Source organism: Sciurus carolinensis, chromosome 11 (genome assembly GCF_902686445.1).
Source record: "Sciurus carolinensis chromosome 11, mSciCar1.2, whole genome shotgun sequence".
Lineage (NCBI taxonomy): Eukaryota > Metazoa > Chordata > Mammalia > Rodentia > Sciuridae > Sciurus > Sciurus carolinensis.
In genome coordinates, this window is record NC_062223.1 from 8,309,969 (window position 1) to 8,333,879 (window position 23,911).

At 63.4% G+C, this 23,911-nt stretch overlaps 2 protein-coding genes and 1 long non-coding RNA gene across 18 annotated transcripts; 1 reads left to right on the top strand and 2 right to left on the bottom strand.

The window, feature by feature from the left end:
* Positions 1 to 1,393: 1,393 nt before the first annotated feature.
* Positions 1,394 to 5,438, bottom strand: Ndufs8 (NADH:ubiquinone oxidoreductase core subunit S8). 9 transcript variants are annotated; one of them, XM_047516900.1, is made up of 8 exons: positions 5,336 to 5,438; positions 4,388 to 4,445; positions 4,253 to 4,303; positions 3,904 to 3,972; positions 3,443 to 3,532; positions 3,186 to 3,358; positions 1,656 to 1,784; positions 1,394 to 1,575 (listed from the first exon to the last, which is right to left on the bottom strand). In XM_047516900.1, exons 2-8 carry the CDS (start codon positions 4,443 to 4,445, stop codon positions 1,444 to 1,446), a joined length of 702 nt encoding a protein of 233 aa, XP_047372856.1. In that variant the 5' UTR covers positions 5,336 to 5,438; the 3' UTR covers positions 1,394 to 1,443. The 9 variants fall into 9 exon arrangements, with proteins under 9 accessions (XP_047372856.1, XP_047372857.1, XP_047372858.1 ...); XM_047516901.1 differs by lacking the exon at positions 5,336 to 5,438 and adding an exon at positions 5,124 to 5,301; XM_047516902.1 differs by lacking the exon at positions 5,336 to 5,438 and adding an exon at positions 4,826 to 5,068.
* A 1,104-nt stretch (positions 5,439 to 6,542) lies between these two features.
* Aldh3b1 (aldehyde dehydrogenase 3 family member B1) lies at positions 6,543 to 19,963 on the bottom strand. Of its 8 annotated transcripts, XM_047516897.1 has the most exons (10): positions 16,434 to 16,563; positions 15,287 to 15,449; positions 13,506 to 13,616; positions 13,304 to 13,424; positions 12,988 to 13,073; positions 12,526 to 12,607; positions 10,546 to 10,932; positions 10,000 to 10,166; positions 8,197 to 8,296; positions 6,543 to 7,159 (listed from the first exon to the last, which is right to left on the bottom strand). In XM_047516897.1, exons 2-10 carry the CDS (start codon positions 15,446 to 15,448, stop codon positions 6,969 to 6,971), a joined length of 1,407 nt encoding a protein of 468 aa, XP_047372853.1. In that variant the 5' UTR covers position 15,449; positions 16,434 to 16,563; the 3' UTR covers positions 6,543 to 6,968. The 8 variants fall into 8 exon arrangements, with proteins under 8 accessions (XP_047372853.1, XP_047372846.1, XP_047372849.1 ...); XM_047516890.1 differs by lacking the exon at positions 6,543 to 7,159 and having other exon boundaries at positions 7,914 to 8,296; positions 13,521 to 13,616; positions 16,434 to 16,569; XM_047516893.1 differs by lacking the exons at positions 6,543 to 7,159; positions 16,434 to 16,563 and adding an exon at positions 19,825 to 19,963 and having other exon boundaries at positions 7,918 to 8,296.
* Positions 16,679 to 19,223, top strand: LOC124958633 (uncharacterized). Its single transcript, XR_007103924.1, has 4 exons — positions 16,679 to 16,767; positions 17,028 to 17,225; positions 17,720 to 17,834; positions 18,524 to 19,223. It is a non-coding gene; the product is annotated as an uncharacterized LOC124958633 (long non-coding RNA).
* Positions 19,964 to 23,911: the final 3,948 nt, after the last annotated feature.

Here is a 23,911-nt window from a genome sequence, read left to right on the forward strand (position 1 = left end):
CAGGAAAAGGAGGGACATGTGCTTGGGTTCCACGTCAGTTCCAACTGGGGATAAGAAAGGCCTTCACTAGGACCAATCGCAGTGCCATAGGGCCCCAGGCCAATCCTCTGCAGTGCAGGCGGAAAACAGAACTCGACCATGGTCACAAAACCACCCTCTGGCTGCTCCTGAGGCCTGGACACACCCCAGATGAGTGAGAACCACCTACCAGCCGATGCCGCCTGCCTCTCGTCTAATTCAAGGACTGCATCTGTGTACCAAGTAGGCTCCACATCAGGAGCTAATGGTGACTGGAAAAGCTAAATTAGAGGTGACCTGCCTCTTGGGACTGTTCCTGGAAAGAGGTCTATTTCCGGCAGCCACCAGAACTAGTTGTGGTCTGGACACCCAGACGCTTCCCGGGTTCTGCTCTTTCATTTGCTTCCTGCAGTTACATCTCATCCCTGTGCCCAGTTCTACAGCATGCCAGGGCCCCTCAATTCTTGGCTCTCGGTGGGGTCCAAGCAGAGCCTGTGTCACTTCTGCATCAGGAGATGACAAAAGCCAGCCTGGGAACTAGACCAGGTATTAGAAGGGGATCCGAGCCAACGGGTTCCCTGGGAATGGGCTGGGGGCTGGGTTTCAGTGCTGCAGCTCTTCTCCGAGCCTTGAATGTCCAACATTCTACTGAGGGGAGGGCACACTTGGGCATTTCCCATACTGTGGTCCAGGAACACCTCTTGCTTTCCAAGATGCATCCTGGGAGAAGAGTGTTATGCAAAAAGCATTTTTGTGAACCATGGGGGAGGGGACCCAAGGTCTCTCAGACCCGGGACAGATGTGTGCTAAGGGACCCAGACAAGTCACTTCACCTCTCTAGGTGGTGAAGTTCAAGGGGCTACTCTGGGTGATTACACAGGCACAGGGCCTGTGTGCAGCTGGAGGGACCACCCCCTCCTTTGCTGGGACTGTGAACAGGGAAGTTGTGAAGCCAGCAGCTCATGTGGGGAACTTAGGGAGGAAAGGGGATGTGGAAAAAAGGCCAGCTCAGGGGCAGCAGGTCTGTGTCACTGGCTCGTGACTGTCACAGAGCAGGCTTCCCCCTACTCCCAAGAACACCCTGACTGTGGGGCAGCAGGCCCAAGGCAACCTTGGGCTTTGCTCACCTTGGGGAAGGTGTATAGGTGTCGGGGAGGTTGTGGCCTCTGGCAACCCTTAGAGGGTCTGATGGGCCATGGGGTCCTACAGGAGGCTGGGTTAGCTTTGCTAGACTGATGCAGAGCATGTAGGTAGCAGAACCCACCGAAAGAATGGCGCTGGTGGACCAGGCCCTCACCTGCCTGGAGGAATCCAGAGACCTCACTGGCAGGGGGCAGTCCTGCCCTGGACGCTGGATGAAGACAGGAGGCGGCAAGGGAGATGGGGCTCTTTTATTGGCAGCAGGGGCCCGGGTGCTCCGCCAGTTCACCGGTAGAGGTAGTCGGCCTGGATGTTGGCCGCTATCTCGGCCTCCCACTTGTCCCCATTGTTCAGCAGCTTCTCCTTGTTGTACAGCAGCTCCTCGTGCGTCTCCGTGGAGAACTCGAAGTTTGGACCCTGTGGGGGGCAGAGGTTCAGCCAGGTGGGACCCCTCCCAGGACCTCTGCCCCAGCTGCTCCCACCTGGGGCCGGCTTACCTCAACGATAGCATCCACAGGGCAGGCCTCCTGGCAAAAGCCACAGTAGATGCACTTGGTCATGTCGATGTCATAGCGGGTGGTCCGGCGGCTGCCGTCAGCCCTGGGCTCAGCCTCGATGGTGATGGCCTGGGGGAGTGGCCACTGGTCACTGACACTGCCAGCCATGTCCTGGCCCCAGGTGTAACCCTCGGGGCTCGTTCCTACCCCTGGCATCTGTGCAGTTCCCTGACCCTTCCCACCCCTCCTAAGGGCGGCCCTCACGCCTGCCCGGCCAGCTTCTGTCCGTTTTCTTTCAGCACCTGCCCCAGAAACACCTCCGTGCTCTCTGTGACTGCCTTACCTCCTGCTCAGAACGGCCCTGGAGGGGCTGCTGTCCGCTCTCTTCACTGCAGAACAGTAGCCCTACCGGGTCTCGCCCTGGAGTAAGTGCCCAGTAACTGTCTGCTGTGTTGAGCAGTGAGTGGCCTTAGGTCCACTTATCCCCATGTGACGGATAACAACACTCAGGTGCGTGAGTCTGAGGGGTTTTGGGGCACAGCTGGGAGAAAGAAAGGTGGCCTGGGGCCTCCCACACCAGAGGACCTTCAAGGACGCCTGACCCTCGTGCCTACCCCAGAAGAGCCACTCTCACTACTCACAGCGGGATCTTTAGCTGGTAGCCTCATTTTTCTGTGCCTGTGAAAATGGACACATAGCCTCTACCTGCTTGTGTTAATAAAGATTAAATGAGAAGATAAGAGGAGTGAGCTCGAGGCAGGGCCTTTCTCTAAACAGCATCCACCACGTGAAGCCATGACTATCAGGGACTGAACCCAGCGCACTCTACCACTGAGCCACTTCCCCAGCCCTTTTAAAAATTTTGAAGTCTCTTTCTGAACTGCCGAGGTTGGTCTCAAACTTGCCATCCTCCCGCGTCTCTGGATTACAGGCGTCAGCTCTTACTAGGGCTGCTGCGTGGGGACACTCCTGTGTGCTCCCAGTGGCTGGAGGAGAAACAATGGAGCCACAGCTCCCAGCCTGGAGGGCCCGGAGTGGTCCAGGAGACCAGCTGGGATGTGGCCAGGAGTTACCCCGAGCTACAGATACTGGAAGGTGGCCGCCATGTGGACTGAGTAAGGACAGCCTGCCAGGCTCCTGCTGGGCACACCAGGCCCAGGAAGTCTGCCTCTTTGCTTCTACCCAAGGGCCCCTACTCCAGGGTGTCCTCTACCGCCACCCAAAGCCAGAGCTGTAAGGGATGGCCTCAGGGATGGGGGCTTCTGTTCCCCTGTGGGTCCAGAGGAGGATGGCACACAGAGCTCCTGAAGCTGATGCTCCCTCTGGGGAGAAGTGGACACCTCCGGTGCCACCCCAGGAACCCTGTGCCCGAGCCTCACTGCTGACCGACACGAGTCAGGCACCACACGTGCCACGCAGCCGCACGGGCTGAAGGCTGGCCTCTGCTACCACGCTGCTTCACGACACTCGGGCAACAAGGCCTGGCAGTCCCACTCTTGGGGAGGGGTGCAGGGTCAAGGAGGGACTCACCTGGGCAGGGCAGACGGCCTCGCAGAGCTTGCAGGCGATGCAACGCTCCTCCCCAGACGGGTAGCGGCGCAGCGCATGCTCCCCACGGAAGCGCGGGCTCAGCGGGCCCTTCTCAAACGGGTAGTTGATGGTGGCCGGCTCCCGGAACATGTAGCTCAGGGTCATGCCCAGGCCTGTGGGTAGCACAGGCACAGTGTGGGCCGTCCTCCTCCCCAGCATGGCCTCGCCTGCTCCCGCCCTGCCCTCCCAGGACTCACCTCGGAAGAGCTCAGTCCACATCAGGGTCCTCGCTGCCCGGTCGGTTATCGACTTCATGTCCATCTCGGGTTCCTGCAGGTTCACATACTCTGCAGGGAGGCAGGCACGGGCCAGGGTAGGAGGTGAGGAGTCCAGCTCAGGAAGATGAGGCCTGGCCTCACTCCTAGGTGTAACAGTTGGGCACCCAGGGTCTGGTCATTCCCTGACCTTTCCCAGCCTCAGCAAGGATCTGGGAGGTCAGCCTGGAGCTGGGCAAAGCTCACTCACTCCTCCCTGTGCCTAGGTGGCCCTTCAGCCCTCAGGACCCTCAAGCAAGGCTTTAAAGAGGAGCACAAGTGGGTAAGGGCTTGGTCCTTACCTTCCTGAGTAATCCTGATGCAGAGGTCCAGGCACCCATTACTCACACCCGCAGCCCCCTGCCCACCACACACAGAGGAATACCAACACCACTCTCCCTCGCCACTGCAATGCAGATCTGCTCCCAGGAATCTCGGTCCATCTCTACCATCATCCTTTGTTTTTTTCAGTACTGGGGATGGAACCCAGGGGCACTTTACCACTGAGTTACACCCCAACCATTTTTATTTTTAAGACAGGGTCTCACTAAGTTGCCCAGGCTGACCTCAAACTTGTGATCCTCCTGCCTCAGCCTCCTAGGACTGCTGGGATTACAGGTGTGCATCACCACTCCCAGCATCAGCTCATTTTTAGAGGGGAAACTGAAGCTCAGGACCAGAATTGTGTCCTCCCAAGCCTCTGGCAGGGCCTCCATCAGGAAAACCTAGGCTGGAGGCCACCCCACTACTCACTGTAGGTCGCTGCCACTGTGCTGCTATGAAGGCTCCGGCCACTGGGATGTCCTACAGGGGAGGGGAGATGCTGTGGTTGTGACCTCAGGACAGAATGGGCTTTCCCACTCTTAAGGAAGGCTCCCTTGGTCCTACCTGTGCGCACAGCCTGGGCCAGGGCCCGCAGCAGCGTGGGCATGGTCAGGCAGTGCATCTGAGGGAATAAAACGGAGAAAGTGCAGGATTGAGAACTGACCTCCCAGGATCCCTGGCACTTGCCCCAGGGCCAGAGGTGACATTCTGGGCCCTCACACACCATGATGACCTTCCTGTTCCTGGGCACAAACTTTCCAGTCCTCCAACCTGACCCAGCTCTGCTGGGCTAAGGCTCCAGGAATTCCATGGACCCTACGTTCCTTCTACCTATCTCCCCTCCCCAACTCGTCCTCACAAAATAACAAAAGCAACCACTACCAGCTCCCACTGTAAGTTAACTGTACCAGGTTCTACCTCAGAGGACATGGGAACTGTCCTGTTGTCCTGGTAAAGTGACTCCCCCAGTCCACAAGCAGTCTCCCTGCTGGAAACCCTTACTCAGAGTGCAATCCTCTCCCCACTCCCAGGCCCTTTCGGAACTCCCCAGAATGCTGACAGACTTTTGGCAGGTGATCCACCTGGCCTCTGGCTTATAACCTGCAAAACTGGGAAAGGGGGGCATGAGACTTAGGGGCCTCATACACCCCAAGGGGTGAGCAAAAAGCCTGGCACTTCGCCAGAACCCAAAAGGGTCCCTCCTGGCCTGTGACCTCCAGTGGGCCCCTCTTTTGACCACTGGTTTCAGTCCCAGGCACCCAACCCACTACCTTCTACGACCTTCCCCATGACCTCTGACCCCAAGGACGCCGGAGCCAGGCGGCGCATGCGCCCTGAGGGTTCCAGCTTTCCCGGGCCACCCGCTATACGTGAAGGACGCGGAGGCCAGGGGTCCTAAAGAGTCTAAATGGAGCGTGGGTACAGAGTTTGCGGGATCGACGGCGACACCACATTCGCCCCCAACGCTGCGCTGCCCAGCTCGGCCTTCACGGCCGAGCCCCGGGCACCCACCTCGAAGCGCTGCCGCTCCTTCCCTTGCCGAGCGGGGGCCGGTCAACGAGAGGCGGAGCCTAGTCCTGGTACACAGCCATTGGGCCGGCTGGTTTTGCCTTTTCCGTGGTGAACTCCGTACTGTGCCCTTATTGGCCAGTGGTTCAACCGAAGGAGGCGGGATCCAGAAACATCTTTCCTCTGATTGGCTGCGATAGAGCAGATGCGTGAAGTTGAGAAGGGCGCCGCCATGTTTGTTCGGAGAGGCCAATACGCGAGGACCTCCGACCTCGGGAGGCGGGACATCCGGGGCGTGGCTTGGGGAGAGGCTCCGGAGAGCCGTGGGCGGGGGAGGTGGAGGGCGCGGTGACATCACTGTAACCGCGGCGGCTACCCCGAGCGCAGATGCTGGGCCCGTGCCACCTGATCTAGTTCTCAGAGCCCCGTCTGGAGGAACGTTATTTTCCATTTTGCAGGTGAAGCGAGGCAAGAACGTGTCACGCTGCCAAGGGGCGGTGTGCGGTCTGCACCTGGACCCACGGGGCCCGGGCCCCGCCTCTCCACCACCTGCTTCGTCCTGGGCGCTCCGTGGTAGGGGGAGCCTCGGGGGCTGCGGGCACTGAGTCGCCCCTGGCTCAGTCTGCGTGTCTCGGGATGGTAGACTGGGAAGGCTTCCTGGAGGAGACGGGGCCTGAACTGACAGTAGGGTGGGCAGGCTTGTCCTGCGTGGGTCAGAGAGAGTGGCGGCCTGGTGACTCCAGCCCTGAGAGATGTGCAGAGCCTCCTGGGGACTGAAGCAGATGAGGGATTGTCGCCCACAGATTGCCACTGAAGGGTCTCTGGCAGAGGTGTGGCATGGCCTGCGTACTTTTGGAGGATGGGTGGGTAAGGTGGGGAGAGGAGCCAGGCCTGCGGGAGAAGGGAGGTGATGGTGGAGTGTTCAAGGCTGGGACCTGGGAGAGAACATAGTGCGTCAAGCAGGAGGCCTAGGGTTTTGGGTCTGATGGCTGAGTGAGTGGATGGAGCCCCAAGGATGAGCAGGATGGTGAGTCAGGGTGGGACATGCTGAGGGGAGGTAGGCAGGGCTTCTGAGAGGCCGGTGAGGCCAAGGGCAGTGCTGCTGCAGGAATCTCAGCCCCACCTGGTGGGAGAGGAGAGGGAGGCAGCTGTCTGCACCTCACCCCCTCCAGCCCTGCACCCCTAGGAGAAAAGACAGGACACCTGCAGCTCCAGGACAGCAGCTGGCCAATTTAATCTGTGTAACAGTCTCCAGAGATGTCCACTGATCATCCCCGCCAGCACTGCAGGTGGGGAGCTGAGGCTCAGAGAGGACAGTGATGACCTGTTCACACAGGTTCCATGCTGTGGCCTGGACCTGAAGCCAGGGCTCCTCTGATGCACCCTCTTCAGGAAGGTGGGTGACTCAGAGGTGTCACATCTGCCCTCTTCTTCCCAGGACATGATGGATGACAGGGGACAGGTCACTCACTGTTCCCACGCTCCTGTCCTCAGCCTGTCCTCATTAGCAGGCAGCTGAGGGCCAGAAAAGGGAGTCCCCCGGGAGGGTGGGGGCTGACCAAGCTGCTCTGTCACCTGGGCGTCTCCTTGTGCCCTAGCCCACATCTCCGGCACCTGATGCCCCACACCTGTGGGCTCAGAGCAGTGTGCAGCTGCATCGGCGCTCCTCCATGGCCACCAGCAGCACCCTCAGATTGCGCAGAGAGTAGGGAGGGTAGCGAAGGTCGTTGATTTTCTCCATGCCAGGGCTGCGTAGCAGGCAGGCGCGATGGTGGGAGAAGGTGTCGAAGGAGAACTTCCCGTGGTACCTGCCCATCCCACTGTTGCCTGCAGGGGCAGAGGAGGGACTGTAAGGCCGGGCTTCCCCTCCAGCCCGGGAGCTGCACTATCCCGGCCTTAAGCCCACAGCTGGCAGGGAGCTTGGAGAGAGCCAGGCCACCCGCAGGTACCATTGGACAGATGGGGACACTGAGGCCTTAGAGGTCCAGGGCCCGGATGGAGGCTGAGCAGGGATGAGAGCAAAGCTTCAGCAGGTGGGGACCTGGATGGCCAGAAGGTGCTGCGAGCCAGGCCTGGCTTGATCAGGGCCTCAGGGTTGCAGGCGGATCAGATTTGCCTGCAGGCAGACCCCTCTCCTCCAGAGGCAGAGGAAGAGGGACCAGGGGCTCGGGCCGTCAGTGACCCGGGGGAGAGCCGAGGCTCGAGGAGGCTGGAGGCAGGGAGGCTCCAGAGCCAGGGCCGCCGTGTGCCCCCTCAGCGTGGCCTGCGCTGCCGTGGCCCCGGCCACCCTCAGGAAGGTCCAGGCAGTGCTGGGTGCAGCTGGCCAGGCCTGCTGCTGCTCATTCTGGTGCTCAGAGTGGCGGGACCTGGACTTACCTCCTCTGGCTCTACCCTTTCGCTGGAAGTGGGCTCAGAGGGGAAGTGGCCGCCCCAGGTCACACAGCCTGTCGGGCTTTCGGGCCTGGAGGCCAGGGCCTTGCAGCTGAGATGGCAGCTGAGGGCAGGGACTGGCCTAGGGGCTGGTCTGGGGCTGCGGGAGGGCGAAGGGACACGGAGCCCCATGGCCGTGCCTGTGGACAGACGGCAGACGCCACGTTGTGCTGTTGGGGAAGGCGAGCCGTGACACAGGGGACAGGTGCCACAGTTGGGTTTTAAAACCGTGGAAACGCTGCCGTGGGCCCACCAGCGTGTGCCGAGTGCAGCGCCCGGAGGCTTCCCCGGCAGCCGGGAGGGGAGCTGCGGTGGGGCAGACCTCCATGCGGCTCCGCGCTGAGGGTGGGCTCAGGCAGTTCGTGGCAAGAAAGAAGTCAGGTGACACTGTGCCACCCTCAGGCACGGCAAGAGGGCGGGGCGCGGGCACCTACCCACTCCTCCGAAGGGCAGGCTGGCCAGGGTCATGTGCATGAAGCCGTCATTCCCGCAGAAGCCCCCGCTGCTGGTCTGGGCCAGCACCCGTTGGACCACCTGGGAGGGAGCAGAGGCGTGTGAGGCGGAACTGGCTGCTCCGGCCTTGTCCCAAAGGGTCTGAGCCGCCACCTCTGCTGCGGGTGGGCACGGCGGGACAGGCGGGGCCTGTGCTGCTCGCAGCCCTCAGACCACTGTGTGTGTCCCGAGTGCGTGCGGCCTGGGCAGTGTGCTGGGACACTCTCCAGCCCAAGGGGGAGGCAGGAGGCGTGTCACCGGGGACGTGCACAGTGTCATGGCAGTGGAGTGCCGCGTAGTCAGGGAGGCATCCCGGGAGGGTGTGGTGCGCCTGCTCAGTCTCAGGGAGGGGCCGTGTGGAGGGAGCACGGGGACAGAGGACCCGACGCTGCGGTTCCCGTGTCTGGAAACCCGAGGGTGGCCTGGCTGACTTAGTGAAGGGCCGTCCTTTTCAGCCTGGGTTCGTCCGAAGAAGGACAGGGGACGGCTCTGGATTGTCACGGTGTGGCAGCTTGGCTGTACGGAGCGCCAGTCCACGAGGCCCTCGTGACCAGCCTTAACAGCCAACAGCCAGGTGGAGGGGGACCAGAGCTGGTGGTCAGGGAGGGCAAGGGCCAGATGACCGCCTGCCCAAAACCCGGGTCCAGTTTCCTAAAGGTCAAGGGATCCTGATCAACAGGGTCCTTGGAGGAATGGCTGGCTGGGCAGTTGGGTCAGGGAAGGGGCAAGATGACCAACGGCTGGCCGTGTCACAGGGACCTCCAAGCCTGTGACACATTCTGTAGCCCACAGAATCAAAGAAATACACAGTCCCTTCTCCTAAATAAAGGATTCAAGAAACGAATACCACATGCAGCTGCTGTAACAGCACCGTGCCGAGTGCTCCTCACCAGACCCGGAGCCTGGCTCCCGTTCACGCTGCGCCCCCCAGGCCCAGCCTGGTGTTTGGCCTGCCGGCCAGGGAAGGCCCCACCCACCCCAGCACAGCCCTTGCTTCTGTGACATTCTCTCCAAAGCCCAGTCCCCCTGGGGAGTCCTGAGAAAAACCAGACAGGCTGAGGGTGGGGACGGTCAAGCTGACGGGCGCTGAGCTGAGAGGCTCAGTGAATGCACGTCAGCTCCCGGAGCGGGGAGGACACGCATGGAGAGACTGGTGCGGTTCCAGGAAGGCCAGAGCGCCCCTGTAGAGGCGAACCCTGCGGTTTCCTCGTTCTCGCCCACCACAGGCCCCGTAGGCTGGGCAACCGGGTGTGGGGCGCCTGGGAACTCTACTGTCTTTGAAACCCTTCTGTAAATCCAGTTATTTCCAAATAAAAAGTGTACTTAAAACCGTTGTTCAGACAGAAGAATCTCATGGGGCTGGGTGCGGGGTGTGGGCGGTGGTGGGGACTGTTGGTGTGTCAGGCTGGGAACACCACGCCTGTGCCTGGGGGCTCTCGGGCTGTGCCCTGGGCCTGAGCAGGGGACCAGGCACATCCTGGGAACTGCACCTCTTGTCATCTCCACACCCCAGGTGGCCCCTGCATGTAGCGTGTGCCTCCTGGGCTAGGCACAGTGGCCACCGGCCCAGATGTATGGAGAAGACTGACCCAGAGGGACACTGGGCCCTGGAGAAGACCCCAGGGAGCTACTCCTGGGAAGGACAGGAACAGAGCCATGAGGTCGCCAGCCTTGAAGTCCCGTGGGCTGTCCCACAGGGACTGTGTCCCTTGTGCTGCTACCGCACCCTCGTCCCGCGGCCCCACCTGGGTGCTGTTGGAGAAGGCGTAGAGGGCCAGGGGCTTCTCCCGACGGTTGATGAAGTCGATGGCGTCATCCAGGCTCCTCACGCTCACCAGGGGCAGGATGGGCCCGAAGATCTCCTCCTGCATCACTGGCTCCGTCTCCTGCACGTCCACCAGCACGGTGGGCGCTGGCAGGCACGGGGACGGTCAGCCCAGGGCCGCAGCGGGGACACCCCTGGGCAGGGGGACTCAGCAGGGCCGGGACCCAGGCTCCAGGCCAGGGAGGCCCAGGGCCTGACCTGCCAGCACCCCGGGCTCTGGGAATCTGAGGCTCTGGGCTCCTGGCCTCGCGGGCCAGCAGACGGCAGGACGGGAGCTCACACCAACTCTGGACCCAGAACCGGGTCGAGCTCAGCGGACCCGGAGTCTGGAATGGTGGCGACGGGCTCAGAGCCACGGCGACGGGGGCCCTCGTGTTCTGGCGCCGGGCGCCGGGCTGTGGAGCGGGCCTGGCCCCTCCAGCGAGGAGGCTGAGCCCGGGGGGCTGCGGCAGGGGAGGGGGCTCACCGATGTAGCGCTCGCTCTCGTCGCTCTGGCCGCCGATGGCCACGCGGCCACAGCCCAGCAGTCCCTGCAGCCGCTTGAAATGCTTCTGGTTGATGATGCGGCCCAGGTTGGGGGAGCGCTGGGGGTCGTCGCCATAGAAACGGGCGATGGCGTTCTGCAGGGCGGGCAGCAGGCGCTCCCGCGTCTCGGGGCTGCACAGCACGTAATCCGGGGCCACGCAGGTCTGGCCGGCGTTGAAGTACCGGAACCAGGCGACCCGGTTGGCCACGGTCTGGGGGTCACAGTCGTCGTCCACGTAGCAGGGGTTCTTGCCCCCCAGCTCCAGGGTGACCGGCGTCAGGTGCTTGGCAGCGGCGGCCATGACGATCTTGCCCACACTGGGGCTCCCTGGGCATGGAAAGAAACAGAGGAAAGAAAACAGAGTGGCCTTTCGGTCACTCTGTGCAGGGTAGCCTTGGCCTGGGGCTGGGCTCCTCCCTCCTCACCTGGCCTCCTTGCCACTCTTACCACCCCGCAAGCTGGGGCCCAGCCCTTCTGTCCCAAGACCAGTCCCAGCAATGCAGACGCTCCGGAGAGGTGCTGATCTGCAGCCCAGTAGTGAGCTGGCCCTGGGTACTCCCTGTCTCCTGCCCACCCGGTGGGCCACTCTTTCTAAAATGCCACGCTGCTCCCCACCAGCTCTCCGTTCTCCTCTAGAGCCGCGGTGGCCTCTCACCAGCCCCCAGCCTGCCTGATGCTTGCCTGTCTGCTCTGTCCCCAACTCCCTTCTTGAGTTCCTGAGTTTAGAGGGCCCCTCCCCAGGCGGGTCTGGGGGTCTGCGGGCCCAGATGGGGCCTGTGCAGCCCCCAGCCTCCAGCACTACCCTGGCCTGCGGCCCCACAACTCTCCGCCCACTCCTTGTTCCCTCTCTGTCCCCTTAACTCCAGAACTCCAGAGTCTTGTCTTTTGGGCCCCTGCTGCACCCAGGGCCCAGGTGCTGTCTGGCACTTGGCTCAGCAAATGCCAGCTGGCTAGGGCGGGAGGACAGAACGGAGCTTTCAGGGCCAAGTCTGGAAAGGACTCCATCTGTCCTTTCCTCCACCCTCAGGAATGTCCTGCGATTTAGAGCGCCCCAGTTTTGCAGATGAGAAAACTAGCCTAGAAAGGTTGGGGTGCAGCCTCTGTGCAGGCCACCTGAGGACCTGGCCTAGAAGCCAGCCTCTGGAGTCTCACCCTGCCTCAACATCTGGTCCCAGGCCCACCAGGGTGTGGGTGGAGGGGCGACTGGGGCCCTCCCTGGCCTTGCTCCTCCCTCCCATGGGGACTACAGGAGCTGCCACCAGACCCTCTTGCTCCACTGGCCTCCCTGTGACCCGGTGGGGGCAGGCAGTGCTTGTCCTGGGCTTGAGGCAGGGCCTGGAGGGGAGAAGGGCAAGGTCAGCGCCTCCGCCTCCCCTGCTCTGGTGTCAGGGGAGCCAGCCGAAACCTCAGACCTGGCCGCGCTGCCTCCCGCTGCCTCTGCCATTGTCTCTTGTGGAAATTTCAACCTGGTGATGAAGCCAGGAGGTGTCTGACTAGCATGATGACTGGGGACCTCCGGATGGACTCTCCGAGGGCTCGGGTGCAGATCCTGTCCTGGGCAGCGAGCGACCCAGGGCAGGGCCGTCCATCACCTGGACCCAGTTCCTCATCTGTCTGGCCCGCAGTGGGTCACTGTCCCTGGGACGTACGGCCAGGCACCACTGAAGCTAGCAAGGCCAGATGCGTGGTTCACAAGATTGTGGTTGGCAGAAGTGGGTGGTGGCCCTGTTCATGGGACCCGGTGCCTTTTTGAGGGGTCCTGCGGGACCAGGTCGGCTCCCAGCCTGGTTGAGAGATGCGCCCCCAGGACACCCACCGGCGCGCGCCTGGTCTGGGTCTGGGTCAGCGGTGGCTGTCGCCTGCTCCGCTCCTTCCAGACTCCTGGAGTCGGGGTGGGAGCCCCCAGCCTCCTCTCCTCACCTGTGAAGAAGATGTGGTCGAACCTCTGCTCCAGCAGCTGCGCGGTCTCCGCGGGCCCGCCCAGCACCACCGCGAAGCAGCCCTGCAAGTTGCCACGGGCAGGGGGTCCCAGCCTCAGAGCCCAGAGGGAGGCCTGCCTCCTGGCCCCGGCCCCTGCCTGGCCTGACCCAGACTGGGTGGGATGGGGATCCCCATGGGACTGGGCATCGGCAGTCCCAGCCCAACAGGTATGGGGCTGAGAGGGGATGGGACTGGGCTGGGCAGCTGGAGACAGACCTGGGGCTCCCAGGGACAGGTGCCCCAGCCGTGCACAGAGGGAAATGGAGGGCCTGGAGGCCTGGCCAAGGCCCACAACTCGGAAGAGATGCACTGAGCTCAGGACTTGGCTCCTCCCACAGTAGGGCCTGCCCAGCCCGCGGGCCCTGCCCGCCCCTGTCTGTCTGGCTCCACAGCGCGGCTCACCTGGTCCAGGTAGCGGGGCAGCACCTCGGCCAGGACCTTCTCGATGCTCTTGCTGATCTCCGAGGGCTTCAGCACCACACAGTTCCCTGCAGGGCGTTGCGAGCAGGCTGGGTGGGGTCTGCCCAGGCCACAGCCCGCAGGGCAGGTGCTGTTCCCACCCCCTGTCAGATGAGGGGACCAGAAAACGCTGAGGCCACACAGCCCTGGACAGTGGGCTGGATGGAAACACCTGGTCCTGGTTCCCACGTGTCCCTCCGGCCCCGGAGGGGCCCTGAGACCTGGGGCAGGGCTATGGGACGGCGCAGGCCCCGCTCACCTGCCGCGATGGCCCCCACCAGGGGCACGAGCGTGAGGTTCAGGGGGTAGTTCCAGGGGGCGATGATGAGCGCCACGCCGAAGGGTTCCTTGCGGATGAAGGCCGAGTCCAGCTGCGTAGCCTGGGCAGGGATGAACCGTGAGCGCCCAGGGAGGCCACCCCACGGGAGCCCGCCTGCCCGCCCTGGCCCCTGGGCCTCTACCAGGTTCTTGGACACCCTCTCGTCCTCCATCCACGCCTGCAGGTTCCTGAGGGCCAGGTCGACCTCGCTCTGGCTGATGGCGATCTCAGACACCTCTGCCTCAAAGGTGGACTGTGGGGAAAGTGGGGTCAGCGGGTGACCAGAGCTGGGGAGGACACAGGGCCTGCTGCTAGTGACACCCTTGGCTAACTCCCTGCTCAGTGCGTAGGGGACAGTCACCGTGACCCCGAGCTCATCCGTGGCTATGTTGAGTCGGCTGGTGTGCCCTGATCCCAGCCCCAGGAGAGACAGCCAGTGGGCTGCTGGCCTCTGGAGGCCATGGCCAGAGCCATTACAGGTCGGGCTCTCCTGTGTCAGAGCAGAGGGCGATGGAACCGCAGGATGCTGGGACGGTCGGGTCCAGAGGCAGGAATTGCAGCAGCAGGGCCAGGGCCAGAGCTGGGCCCCTGGAGGAGGGACGGTAGCTTCAGGGGACTTTCAGCCACACCCGCGTCCTCAGCCCCTCCTCTCTCAAGCCCAGCAGCTGGGACCTGGAAGAGTCTGGACCTGCTGACCTCTGGGACTCCGGAGAGTAGGCCGTCTGGAGTCAGGGTTGAGCCCTGACTGGGCCCTTCCTGGCTGTGTGTCTTTGGGCAAGAACGTGTCCTTTCTGAGCCTTCTCTAGGGGTAACTGGGAGTGACGCACCGCTAAAAGCTGCTGGGCACGTGAGAGGATCCAGCTCTGGGCAGACACTGCCTGCTGGGGTGGGGACAGTGGGCTGGTCATGGTCAGAGGGAGGGACCAGGTTGAGTTTCCTGGGCTCCCAGCGTCAGGACAGAACTAGAAGTGAAACCGGAGCTGAAGGGAAAGGGGACCGGACAGCCCGGTTGGGTCAGGTCTCAGAGGTGGCTGGCTGGGGCTCAGGGGTGGCAGGAGAGTCACTCCCTGGGGCGCCCAACAGGCTGGGGAGGGTCTGGGGGAGGCAATAGCTGCAGATGGTCTGCCCAGAAGAGGACTCTGGGCAGCCCCTGGGACAGCTGTCCTGGGGCAGGCGTGGTCAAGCCACGAGGGCTGGGGGACTGGCTGCCACAGCATGTTTCTGGGGGTCTCCACCACGGCTGCTGCGGGGTAGGGTCTGAGCCTCGGGCCTCCCATGTTCAGACAGAGCCTGAGATGCCCACTGTACCCAGAGTGAGGCCAAAGTCCTCTGAAGTCCTCGATGGCCCTGCCCACTGTGTCCCACCTCCCAGGCCTCACCTTCCATTTCTCTCTCTCCCACTCCCTCCAGTCACACTGGTCTCTTTGCAGCTCCTCAATACACCCAGTGCTCCTGCCTCAGGGCCTTTGCACATGCCACACAGGCAGCCACTCCCCAGTGTCCAGGAGCTCCCTCTTTCCCTCTCTGTGTCTCTGCTCTAATGCCGCCTCTTGGAGAAGCCTTCCCCCTCCCATGTGAAAATCAGCGCCAGGTTGGGCCCCCTCCGCCCTCTCACTGGGGGGTCTCCATGCCACTTATTACCACCCAGCATGCTGCGCCACATCTGTACTGTTGTATTGCCCCCTACCAGAGGCTCAGCCCTGTGGACTGGGGACCTTGTCCTTGTGCCCTGTGTGCCCAGAGCCTCCACAGTACCCAGCACGTAAGAGCCGCAGTTGAACGGAGGACCGAGTGGCCGGATGAAGGCGGGCAGCAGGTTCTGACCTGGGACAGGAGCCGGGACCTGGTGGCTTTCAGTCCCTTTGTCCCAGCTGCGCTACCCTGACCCCTCCACCCACGGGGCACCCACACCCGCCCGGCCACCTTGTGCAGGTCCTGGGCCAGCGCGTCCAGCAGCAGCTGCCTGTTGTCCCTCAGGAAGCGGCCCAGGCCCTCCAACTGCGCCGCCCGGAACTCTGCCGGCCGTGTCCGCCCAGAGGCGAAGGCCTCCCGCAGCCGCCGCAGCGTGTCCTCGAAGGGGTCCATCCTGCTGGACAGGGCGGTGAGAATCGGGTGTCCTCCAGCTGCCCCAGGCCGGGGACCGCTCCCTGTGTCCGGGGAGCTCCGGTGTCTCGGGAGTGGGTGTGGCTCAGGGTCACTGCTCCCGGGCCCCTAGACCTGGGCAGCTACAGCACAGCCCCAAGTCATGGTCCTGCCCTGCTCCAGTGCCTCCGAGTGGCCAGGAGCACAATGAATGGAGGGAGAGTTTGCCATCTGCCACCACGGCCAGCCCTTGGAATGTGCCAGACTCAGAGATCTGTCCTCCCTGCTCCCGGCGTGGGCACCGTGCAGGAGGCCAGGGCGTGGCAGTTGAGGCCGGGGTGACCTGGGCAGTGGCCCCTCCCCCTGCACCCCAGTTGCCCTGGCACAAGGGGGAAGAAGAACTCAGGCCCCCGAGGCCCTGCCGCCCACTCCCGTCCAGTCCGCATGCTCGCAGGAGGTGACGAGGAGCCAGGGGCAGTCAGTGGAGGCGTGGTGCCCACAGCCAGGGCGGGCCCTCCTGTTCCCTTGGGGCCCCTCTGATGATGCCGCACACCCACGCAGCCCCTCAGGTCTGAGCGACGCAACCTCCCGTCTCCTGGCCGCCCCTCGCCTGGGCTCCCCCTGTACTGGGGGCACCATGGTAAATGCCCAGTGACCCTCCATCCACCTCCCCAGTCTCCGCGGCGGCCTCTCGCTGCTGCCTCCCCTGGGCCTGGATGCCAGCCCTGTCAGCCTACTTCACCGTCCTCTGGGTCTCAGTGCCCCACCTCCTTGCCAGCTGGGGGCGCAATGCAGCCCGCGCCAGCTGTCAAAGTGGCGCCCACCTGCTCCAGAGCTGCCATGGGGCTGGGCTCCGGGCTAGGCCTCTAAAGCTGTGAGGCCCTGGGCAGGGCCCTGGCCCCCTGCCTGGGTGTCCTCGTCCTTAACGTGGGGACGAAGCTAGCCCCTGGTTCCCCGGTCACGACACAACGCAGCGTAAAGCACTTGCCACGGTGCTCCGGGCTCAGGGCTGGCCCGGTCAGCTGCAGCCGTTTTTACTAAGAGGTCTACAAATATTGACTCCTCTCCCAGGTGCCGTCTCACTGCTGCCGATGGACGCTGCAGGCCAGGCGCCCGCCCCGCCAGCCTTCCAGCACAGTCTCTCAGAGCCCACAGAAACGTAAAGCACGCAAGGCCAACAGGGGGCCGTGGGCAGGGAGCTCTGGGCGACGGGTCTGGGTGGAACATTCCAGCAGTGGCTCCTAGCAACAGTGAGGCCAGCTTGCCCAGGCAGCAGGACGCACATCTTTCCTGGAGGGTCCTGGCATGGCCATGCCCCCACGGTTGGTCACTCTGGGCTGAGGACCCCAGCAAGGGCCCTCGAGGGTGGGGAGCTGGGCAGGACCCAGGCCAGCGGAGGGGCCAGGCCATCTTCTGCCCAGGATCAGGGATCCTGGGCTGTGACCTGTCAGGGGAGCCGAGCAGCCATTGTGGACACAGGAGAGTCCTGTGTCAGACACTGGGCTGGGCCGGGGGCCCGCAGTCCTCCTCCGTGGGCCCCCCCACAGGTCTGAAGGCCGTCTGCCCTGCCTCACTTAAACAGGACAAGAGCTGGGCGCCATCGTGCACCCTGTGGAAAGAGATGGAGCCCAGGACACAGCGGGCATGCAGCTCGCCTGAGGCCACCTCGTTCTTCAGTCTGGAAACCAGATCCACCCCTGGCTTAGCACGGTCCCCAGCCCCATGTGAGGGCCGGCCAGAGTCCTGGGAAGGGGACCCAGGGCCAGGCGGGCACTTGCCTGTGAGTGAGGCGCCCAGTGGTGCTCTTCCCATGCCATCGCCTCCCGACTCGACCCTGCCCGGGCCCGCTGTGCCAGGCGGGGCCCAAGGCCCTTCCCCTCCCCGGGCTGGGCAGCCGAGGGCCAGGGTTTCAGCCCAGGGGCCTCTGTGAAGGAGGCGGGCAGGAGCGTCTGCAGCATTTGAGGGTGGAAAGAAGACTGGCCTGTGTGCTCTGGGGCCAGGGAAGGCCTGGCCACGTCCCTCCCGGCGGTGGGCCCACACGGGGCTTGCCATGGGTGCTGGCACCGAGCTGCCCACAGGGCGGGGTGACTCCGTCCGCTCTCCCCACGGGTCCCCACCCGTGCCCCGCTGTCGGGTGCTGCCGGCGGCCTGGGCAGCACGTCCTGCCGCTTGCTGTCCTCCTGCCTCAGCGCACTCTTCTACACAGGCCTTCCGGCTTTTTCATTTCGTTTCGTTTCCGCGCTGGGATCAAATCCAGGGCCTCATATGTTCTAGGCAAGAGCTCTGTCACCGAGCTGCTCGCCAGGCCTGTGCCACCGGACTTCTGAGAGCACCCCTGCCAGTGCCACCTGGCTTCGAACCCCCAGCAACTCTGCCTAGGGGAGCTCGGGTGAGTCTCTTGATCTCTGAGTCTCACTTTTCCCATCTGTGAAGTGGGGTGGTGCCACCCCACAGCGCTGTTGGGGGCAAGGACCCAGTTTCAAGTATAAAACTTCAGGGGCGCTCGGTGCAAGGACCAGCTGGGGCTCTGAGTGACTGTTATTCAGACGGACTGTGAAGCACAGATGTACGGAGAGGGCGAGGGAGAGGAGCCCCTGGGTCGGGAGCCCCACAGAAATCTGACCTAGTGTGGGTGCCAGGAGAGGCAGGGACGAAGCCCGAGACCCAGGTGTGGGCGAGGAGGTGAGTGGCAGGTGGTCCAAGGCCTGGGGACCCCCTCACAGCTGCCAGAGGCCTGGGCACTGGGAGAACACAGGGTCCCACATGCTCCACCCCCTGAGTTCCAATTCGAATCCTCGGTCGTTCAGCCTGGGTTTACAGGGTCCCCCAAAGCTCTGGGCAGTGGCCCGTCCCTCCATGGGCTCCTTGGGAGCTGGGACTGGTGCATCCCACCATGGAGGGGTGATCCCTGATCCTAGAAGTCCCTCTGGCAGGAGCCGCTCTTCCAGGCAGGGTGGGTCCTCCAGCCCTCCTTCCTGGGCCCTGAGTCCTCCACTGATGGGCGTCCCTGCCAGCCCTGGCCTGCGCAGCAGTGCCTAGGAGGTGGCTGTCGTCTGAATAGACTCGTGCCCCCTCCAGGGTCACAGTGTATTCCCTCCCGGGGCCTCACAGGATGTCCAGGACCCCAGGAGGAGGAGGGCCCAGCGGCCAGCTCCCACAGAGTGAGGTCACCTGCTGGCCGCTGGGCCCCGGCGCCCTGTGCCTCACCTGGCCCTCCTCCTCCCGGTCCCTCCACCGACTCTTCCTCCCGCTTCTACCCTGGCCGTGGGCTGAGGACACAGCGAGCCTGTGTGTGCCCTGAGCAGCCCACCTGCAAGGGCAGCCGGCAACCCAGGGCTGAGCCGGTCCTGGCCCTGACTCATCAGTACACAGCCTGCCCGGGGTACAGTACCTGAGGCCCGGCCGCGCCGCCCTTCCTCCTGGCTGTCCCTGCTCAGCAGGGCCCTGCCCTGCCCTGCCGTTACAAAATGTCCAAGGCAGGCCAGCCTCCAGGGCGGGGCACCCTTGGCCTCGCGCCTGCCTGGCTCCAGGCCAGCTGGAGGCTGTAAAGCAAGATTTTACCGCCACTTCCTCCAGAGGCCTCTAGTCCTTTCCTGAACCCCGGAGGAGCTACCCAGCAAGGGCAGCACCAGGCCACGCCGTCTGTGGATTCCGAGCCACAGGGCCCAGCCTCAGGTGAACCCAGGGCAGCGGACCTGGGAATCATGATGCGAGACGGGGCCCAGAAAGATCCTGTCCACCCGCCTCAGCCTCCCCTTCTCTGAGCCTCTGTTTCCCTGTCCGCAAAATAAAGAGGTCAGACCCGGAGATGGCTGGAGTCCAGAAACCCAACCCCAGGACAGTGAGCACACTGCCTGCTGCTTCCTGGGCCTCTACGTCTCTGTCCACAGCACCACCCCAGGCAGCACCCCCTGCACACAGCCTGTCACCCCCAAAACCTGACAGACGAGGGAACTGGTACCCAGAAAGGGGATGGGACTTGGCCACCTAGGGCATGAGTGGCAGGGCTTCTTGCTCCAAGGCAGGTGTCCCTCTGCCTCCCGGGACAACACCGTCTCCACTGCCTAGGAGGGTGATCAGATGCTGCTGTCACCATGTCACCCTGTCACCACGGCCCCCTGGGGGATCTTGCGCTCCCACTCCTCAGGCAGAGAGCTGTGGCTGGGGCCCTACCTGCACACCTGTGGAGCCGAGCAGCGGCTGGGTCAGACGGGAGCTTGGGTTCCAGCCGTGTGGCAGGGACAGCTGTGCCACTGCGGCTGCGTCCCCTCCCTGCTGGTGCCCTGGGTCTGCCTGGAGGCTCCCGGGCCAGGGCCTCTGGGCCGACCTTGCACCTGGGAGACACTCATCACTGCCCCACCCCCGGCTCCCGGGCCTACCTGGGAGGGCGGGAGAGGTCCTGCGGCCTCGGCTCCATCTGCTCTGACACCCAGAGGACTCAGCTAGCGGGGGTAAGGGAAGGGATGGGGGCCACCGACGGCCCCGCTCTCTGTGTGGGATGGAGCCCCCAGCCGCCACCTGTCACGTGACTCAGCATGTGACAGCCTGCTCTGCTGCTCTCTGGAGCTGAGCCAGACTGAAGCAAAGGCAGAGAGCTGGTGACAGGCAGGGCTGAGCTGAGGCTGAGCCTGAAGCTTTCAGCCAGGATTCAGATTCAGAGAGGGGTGGTCACAGGTCTAAAGCCACACAGCAAACTGGGAGCCCAGCTGGGGAGGTCCTGGTGGGTAAGGGGTGCTGCAAGGTCCTGAGGACCCCCCTCTCTGGCCAGAGAGCTGCCAGGGGATCCCCTGCTGGCATTGAACTTGTCATGAATTCAGAAAGAGCCTGGAAGGAGGTTGCTAGGGAGGTCTGCCTTCCTGGGACAGGGGTCCTCACCTGTGCTGGGTGCGGAGCCCGCTCCCCCTCCTCCCGCTGTGGGAGGCCACCTCACCTTTCTCCTTGCCCCTGGGGGGTCCTGAGGCTCAGTGGGCCTGACATGTGGCCCAGGATAAAGGGGCCTCTGGGCAGGACCTGGAGGGGTTACTCTTGGAGCCAACTCTGATGGGAGGGTCTGCCCAGGCCCTGCCCCTTGCTGGTACTGCCTCTTGGCCTCGGTGTTCTCACGGGGTGTCCACAGGTAAATGAGTGAAGCACGTAGCTCAGCACCTGGTACAGAGCGGGTGGGGTGGAGCCTGGTTTCTAGTCCTGGTCCTCACACTTACCTGTGTGACCTCGGGTTAGTGTCTTCAACTTTCTGTGCCTCTGTATTCCCATCCGTAGGGACACGTAGCAGTAACACATTAGCACATGCCCAGGTGAGTGTGGGGATGAAATAAGTCCATCCCGGCAGGCGGGTCTGGAATTGTTAGCATTTCAAGTGCCCTGACCCCTCCTGGAGGAGGCCGAGGCCATTGCCCAAACTCCAGGTCAGGAGGGCGGCTCAGTCCCCTGCCGGACCCACCACTGCCCTCCAGACCCTCTCGCTCCCACCATCCTCTGCCAGCATCCCCAGCTTTGGCCGTCCCACTGCCCTTCCCTCCGTGCCCATCCCCAGCCCCATTCTGTAGCGGAGGGCTGAGTCCTGGGAGGGCCTGCGGTCCGGCTGGACGCTCAGGTCAGGGCTGCCCCCCAATAGCCCTCTCCCTGTGGTGGGGGCCTTCTGCTTTGGCTCCACGGGAGGAGCCAGGCCCTAGCTCCCCGCCCCTCCTCAGCCTGGCCCGCCGGTTGGCAGTGCCACCGTGCCGGCGTTCAGTTCGGAGGGTCTGATGAAAGACCCTCTCTAGCCGGGCACGGTGGTGCACGCCTGTCATCCCGGCCACTCAGGAGGCCGAGTCGGGAGGATCCCCAGTTCACAGCCAGCCTGAGCAACTGAGCGAGACCCTGTCTCGAAAAATGAAAAGGGGGCCCGGGATGTAGCTCAGTGGGTAGAGTGCTTGCCTTGCATGCCCAAGGCCCTGGGTTCGACCCCAGCTCTGCAACAACAAAAAATAAATAAAAATAAAAAGGGCTGGGGAGGGGCTGGGTGGGAGAGCACTCCTGGGTTCAGTCTCCAATCCAACACAAATGCACCTTTGTCCCCTCTCTGAGGCAGGGGCAAGGGGAGGGGAGGGCAGGTGGGCGTGGCGTGGCTTCCGGTGGCTCCACCCACCGCCTCATCCCCTCCACCAGCACTCAGGGTCCAGGGAGCCTGGCTCAGGGCTTCCAGCCCTCCCAGAGCATCTCCCCGCCTCACCTGCCCACAGGACAGGCTGCCCTGCTCACCTGCTAAGTGACCTGAGCAAGCTGTGTCCCCTCCTCAGGCCTCAGTGTCCTCACCTATAAGGTGGGTTGATTCTGTCCCCACACAGCTCCCGTGAGGACAGAAGGAGCCCATTGGGAAAGCACCCACCAGGACCTCCGGTATACAGGAGGTGCTCAATGAATGTGGGTGTCCTCCTGCCCCCTCCCTGCCCTTCCCAGGAGGTGGGTGTGCTGGCTTTGCCCCTGAGGCCCTGGCCCTCTGGCCTTGAAGGCCAGGACCTGCCTGGTTCCACTAAGTGGGCCTCTCCTGAGGCCACTGTGGCCCTTCCTGGGTGCAGAGTCAGAGGCTATGGGTGCAGAGCCTGGGCCTCGGTCAGCACTCGCTGCACAGTGACTGCCCGTCACCCACTGCAGGCCCAGGGTGGCTACAGTCAGCTCCGGGCTGAGGCTTCCGGCAGGCTGTTTTTAGTTTGTAGCCAAGGTCACAACACCCCAATTCAGCGTGGGTGCTCAAGGTCACAGACACCATGAATTAGCATGGGTGCTCAAGGTCACAGACACCCCGATTCAGCGTGGGTGCTCAAGGTCGTGAACGTGGCTATGAGCGTGTGCCCTCTGGGCTCCTGGGGTGCTCTGCCTGCTTGTCTGACCTGCACAGCGAGCCTATGGAAAGGCCTGGGGGGCGGGCTTCTGCCCCCTCCGAATGCAGCATGTCCACTCTCCCACCGCGCCTCGCACCCTCTCTCCACTTCCAGAGCCCGGAACCCTCCTTCCTGGGCCGAGCCACAGCCCGACAATGGGCATAGCTGGCAGGATCCTGCGCAGGCGAGAGATGCCCCCGCCCCCGGGAAGACACTGAGTGGCCACTGAGCTGTGAGGAGCACTTGGCTTCTGCGTCCTGTCAGCATGGCCTCCGGAGGCTGGGCTCCCGCGAGCCTGGAGAAGCCTTGCAGCAGTCACTCCTGCGTCTGATGCCCCGTGGAAGGCGGGCGGCCGGGGTGTTTTATTGTCCCACCCAAGCACCTTCCCAGGGTGGCAGGCAGGCTGGGTCCCCGGCCTGGGAGAGCCCTCGTGCCCGGGCCTCACATCTCAGCCAATGGCAGCAGCCACTGCTGCCTGGACACAGGCTCCGCGGGTGCTGGGTGACGCCAGGGCTGAGGACTGTCACCCCATTGCTTTCGATTGCAAAATAGTTGCCAGATGGCCTCGAGGCGGGGACAGGGTGCTGGTGGGTGGAGCCGCAGGCCCAGCACTGTGTTGGAGTTGCACAGGTGACAATGAATGTCCCCAGGGCTTGTTCCAGGGGTTCCAACTGGAGGGGCTTATACACTCCTGCTTGTTTTTCTGGGGGGAACATCAATTATGGTCATAGTGAGAACAAAACATAAAACCTTATTATAGAGGTAACCACTTAGGAAGAGTGAGGGGGACCCGGCTGACCGTTAGTGGGAGTCACACGAACTGCCACAGCCTGGCCGGGTGGGGCGGGACCCTGGCCTTGCTGAGCTCTGTCCTGCAGGTCACACTGGTCGCTCATCTGGTCTCGACAGGGACTTCGCCAGCCGCCTCAGGCCTTCCTGGCAAGGTGTCAGCGGGCTCCATCTTTGAGCAGGAGACCCAGTACAGGCGGTTGGCTCTGCTGGGGACAGAAGAGTGGGTCAGGGTGTCCTGGGGTCAGCACTGGCTGGGTGTGAGGCAGGGACCCCCTGAGTAGGACAGAGACGGCATGAAATAAACCCCTGGGCACAGAAAAGCGTCACCCTTCACAGCCTGGCCTGTCACCTCTTCTCTGCAGACGGTCAGGAGGCCTTGACTGTCTCTGAGGTGAGAGCCAATGAGACCCTCACCAGGGACCAGGTCCCGTAAGTCCTCTAGCATCACACAGTCAACTTAAAAGCCACTGCTTTTGAGGTCACACAGCTGGGCAATTTGTCACGTTTCACTAGCTCTGAGGTAGCTGGCACCTCTGACCTGGGCGTGTGATGACGGTGACTTTTGTGGGACTTGGGGTCACTTGCCGAAAACGCGGACTCTTCACTCTGCAGACGTCTGATGGCGACTCGCCCCGGGAGGCAGAGGCCTGGTGTCACTGCCCCCACGTGACGTCTGCGCCCTCTCCTGCCTTCACCTTGGGGTCCGATTCTGCTGGGCTCTGCTGTGGAGGCTGCGGTGGCCACGGGAGCTGGCGTTACCGTCCGCCCTCCCTTGGGCTCCCCAGCCGCGCCAGCAGCCTGAGCGCCACCGTCC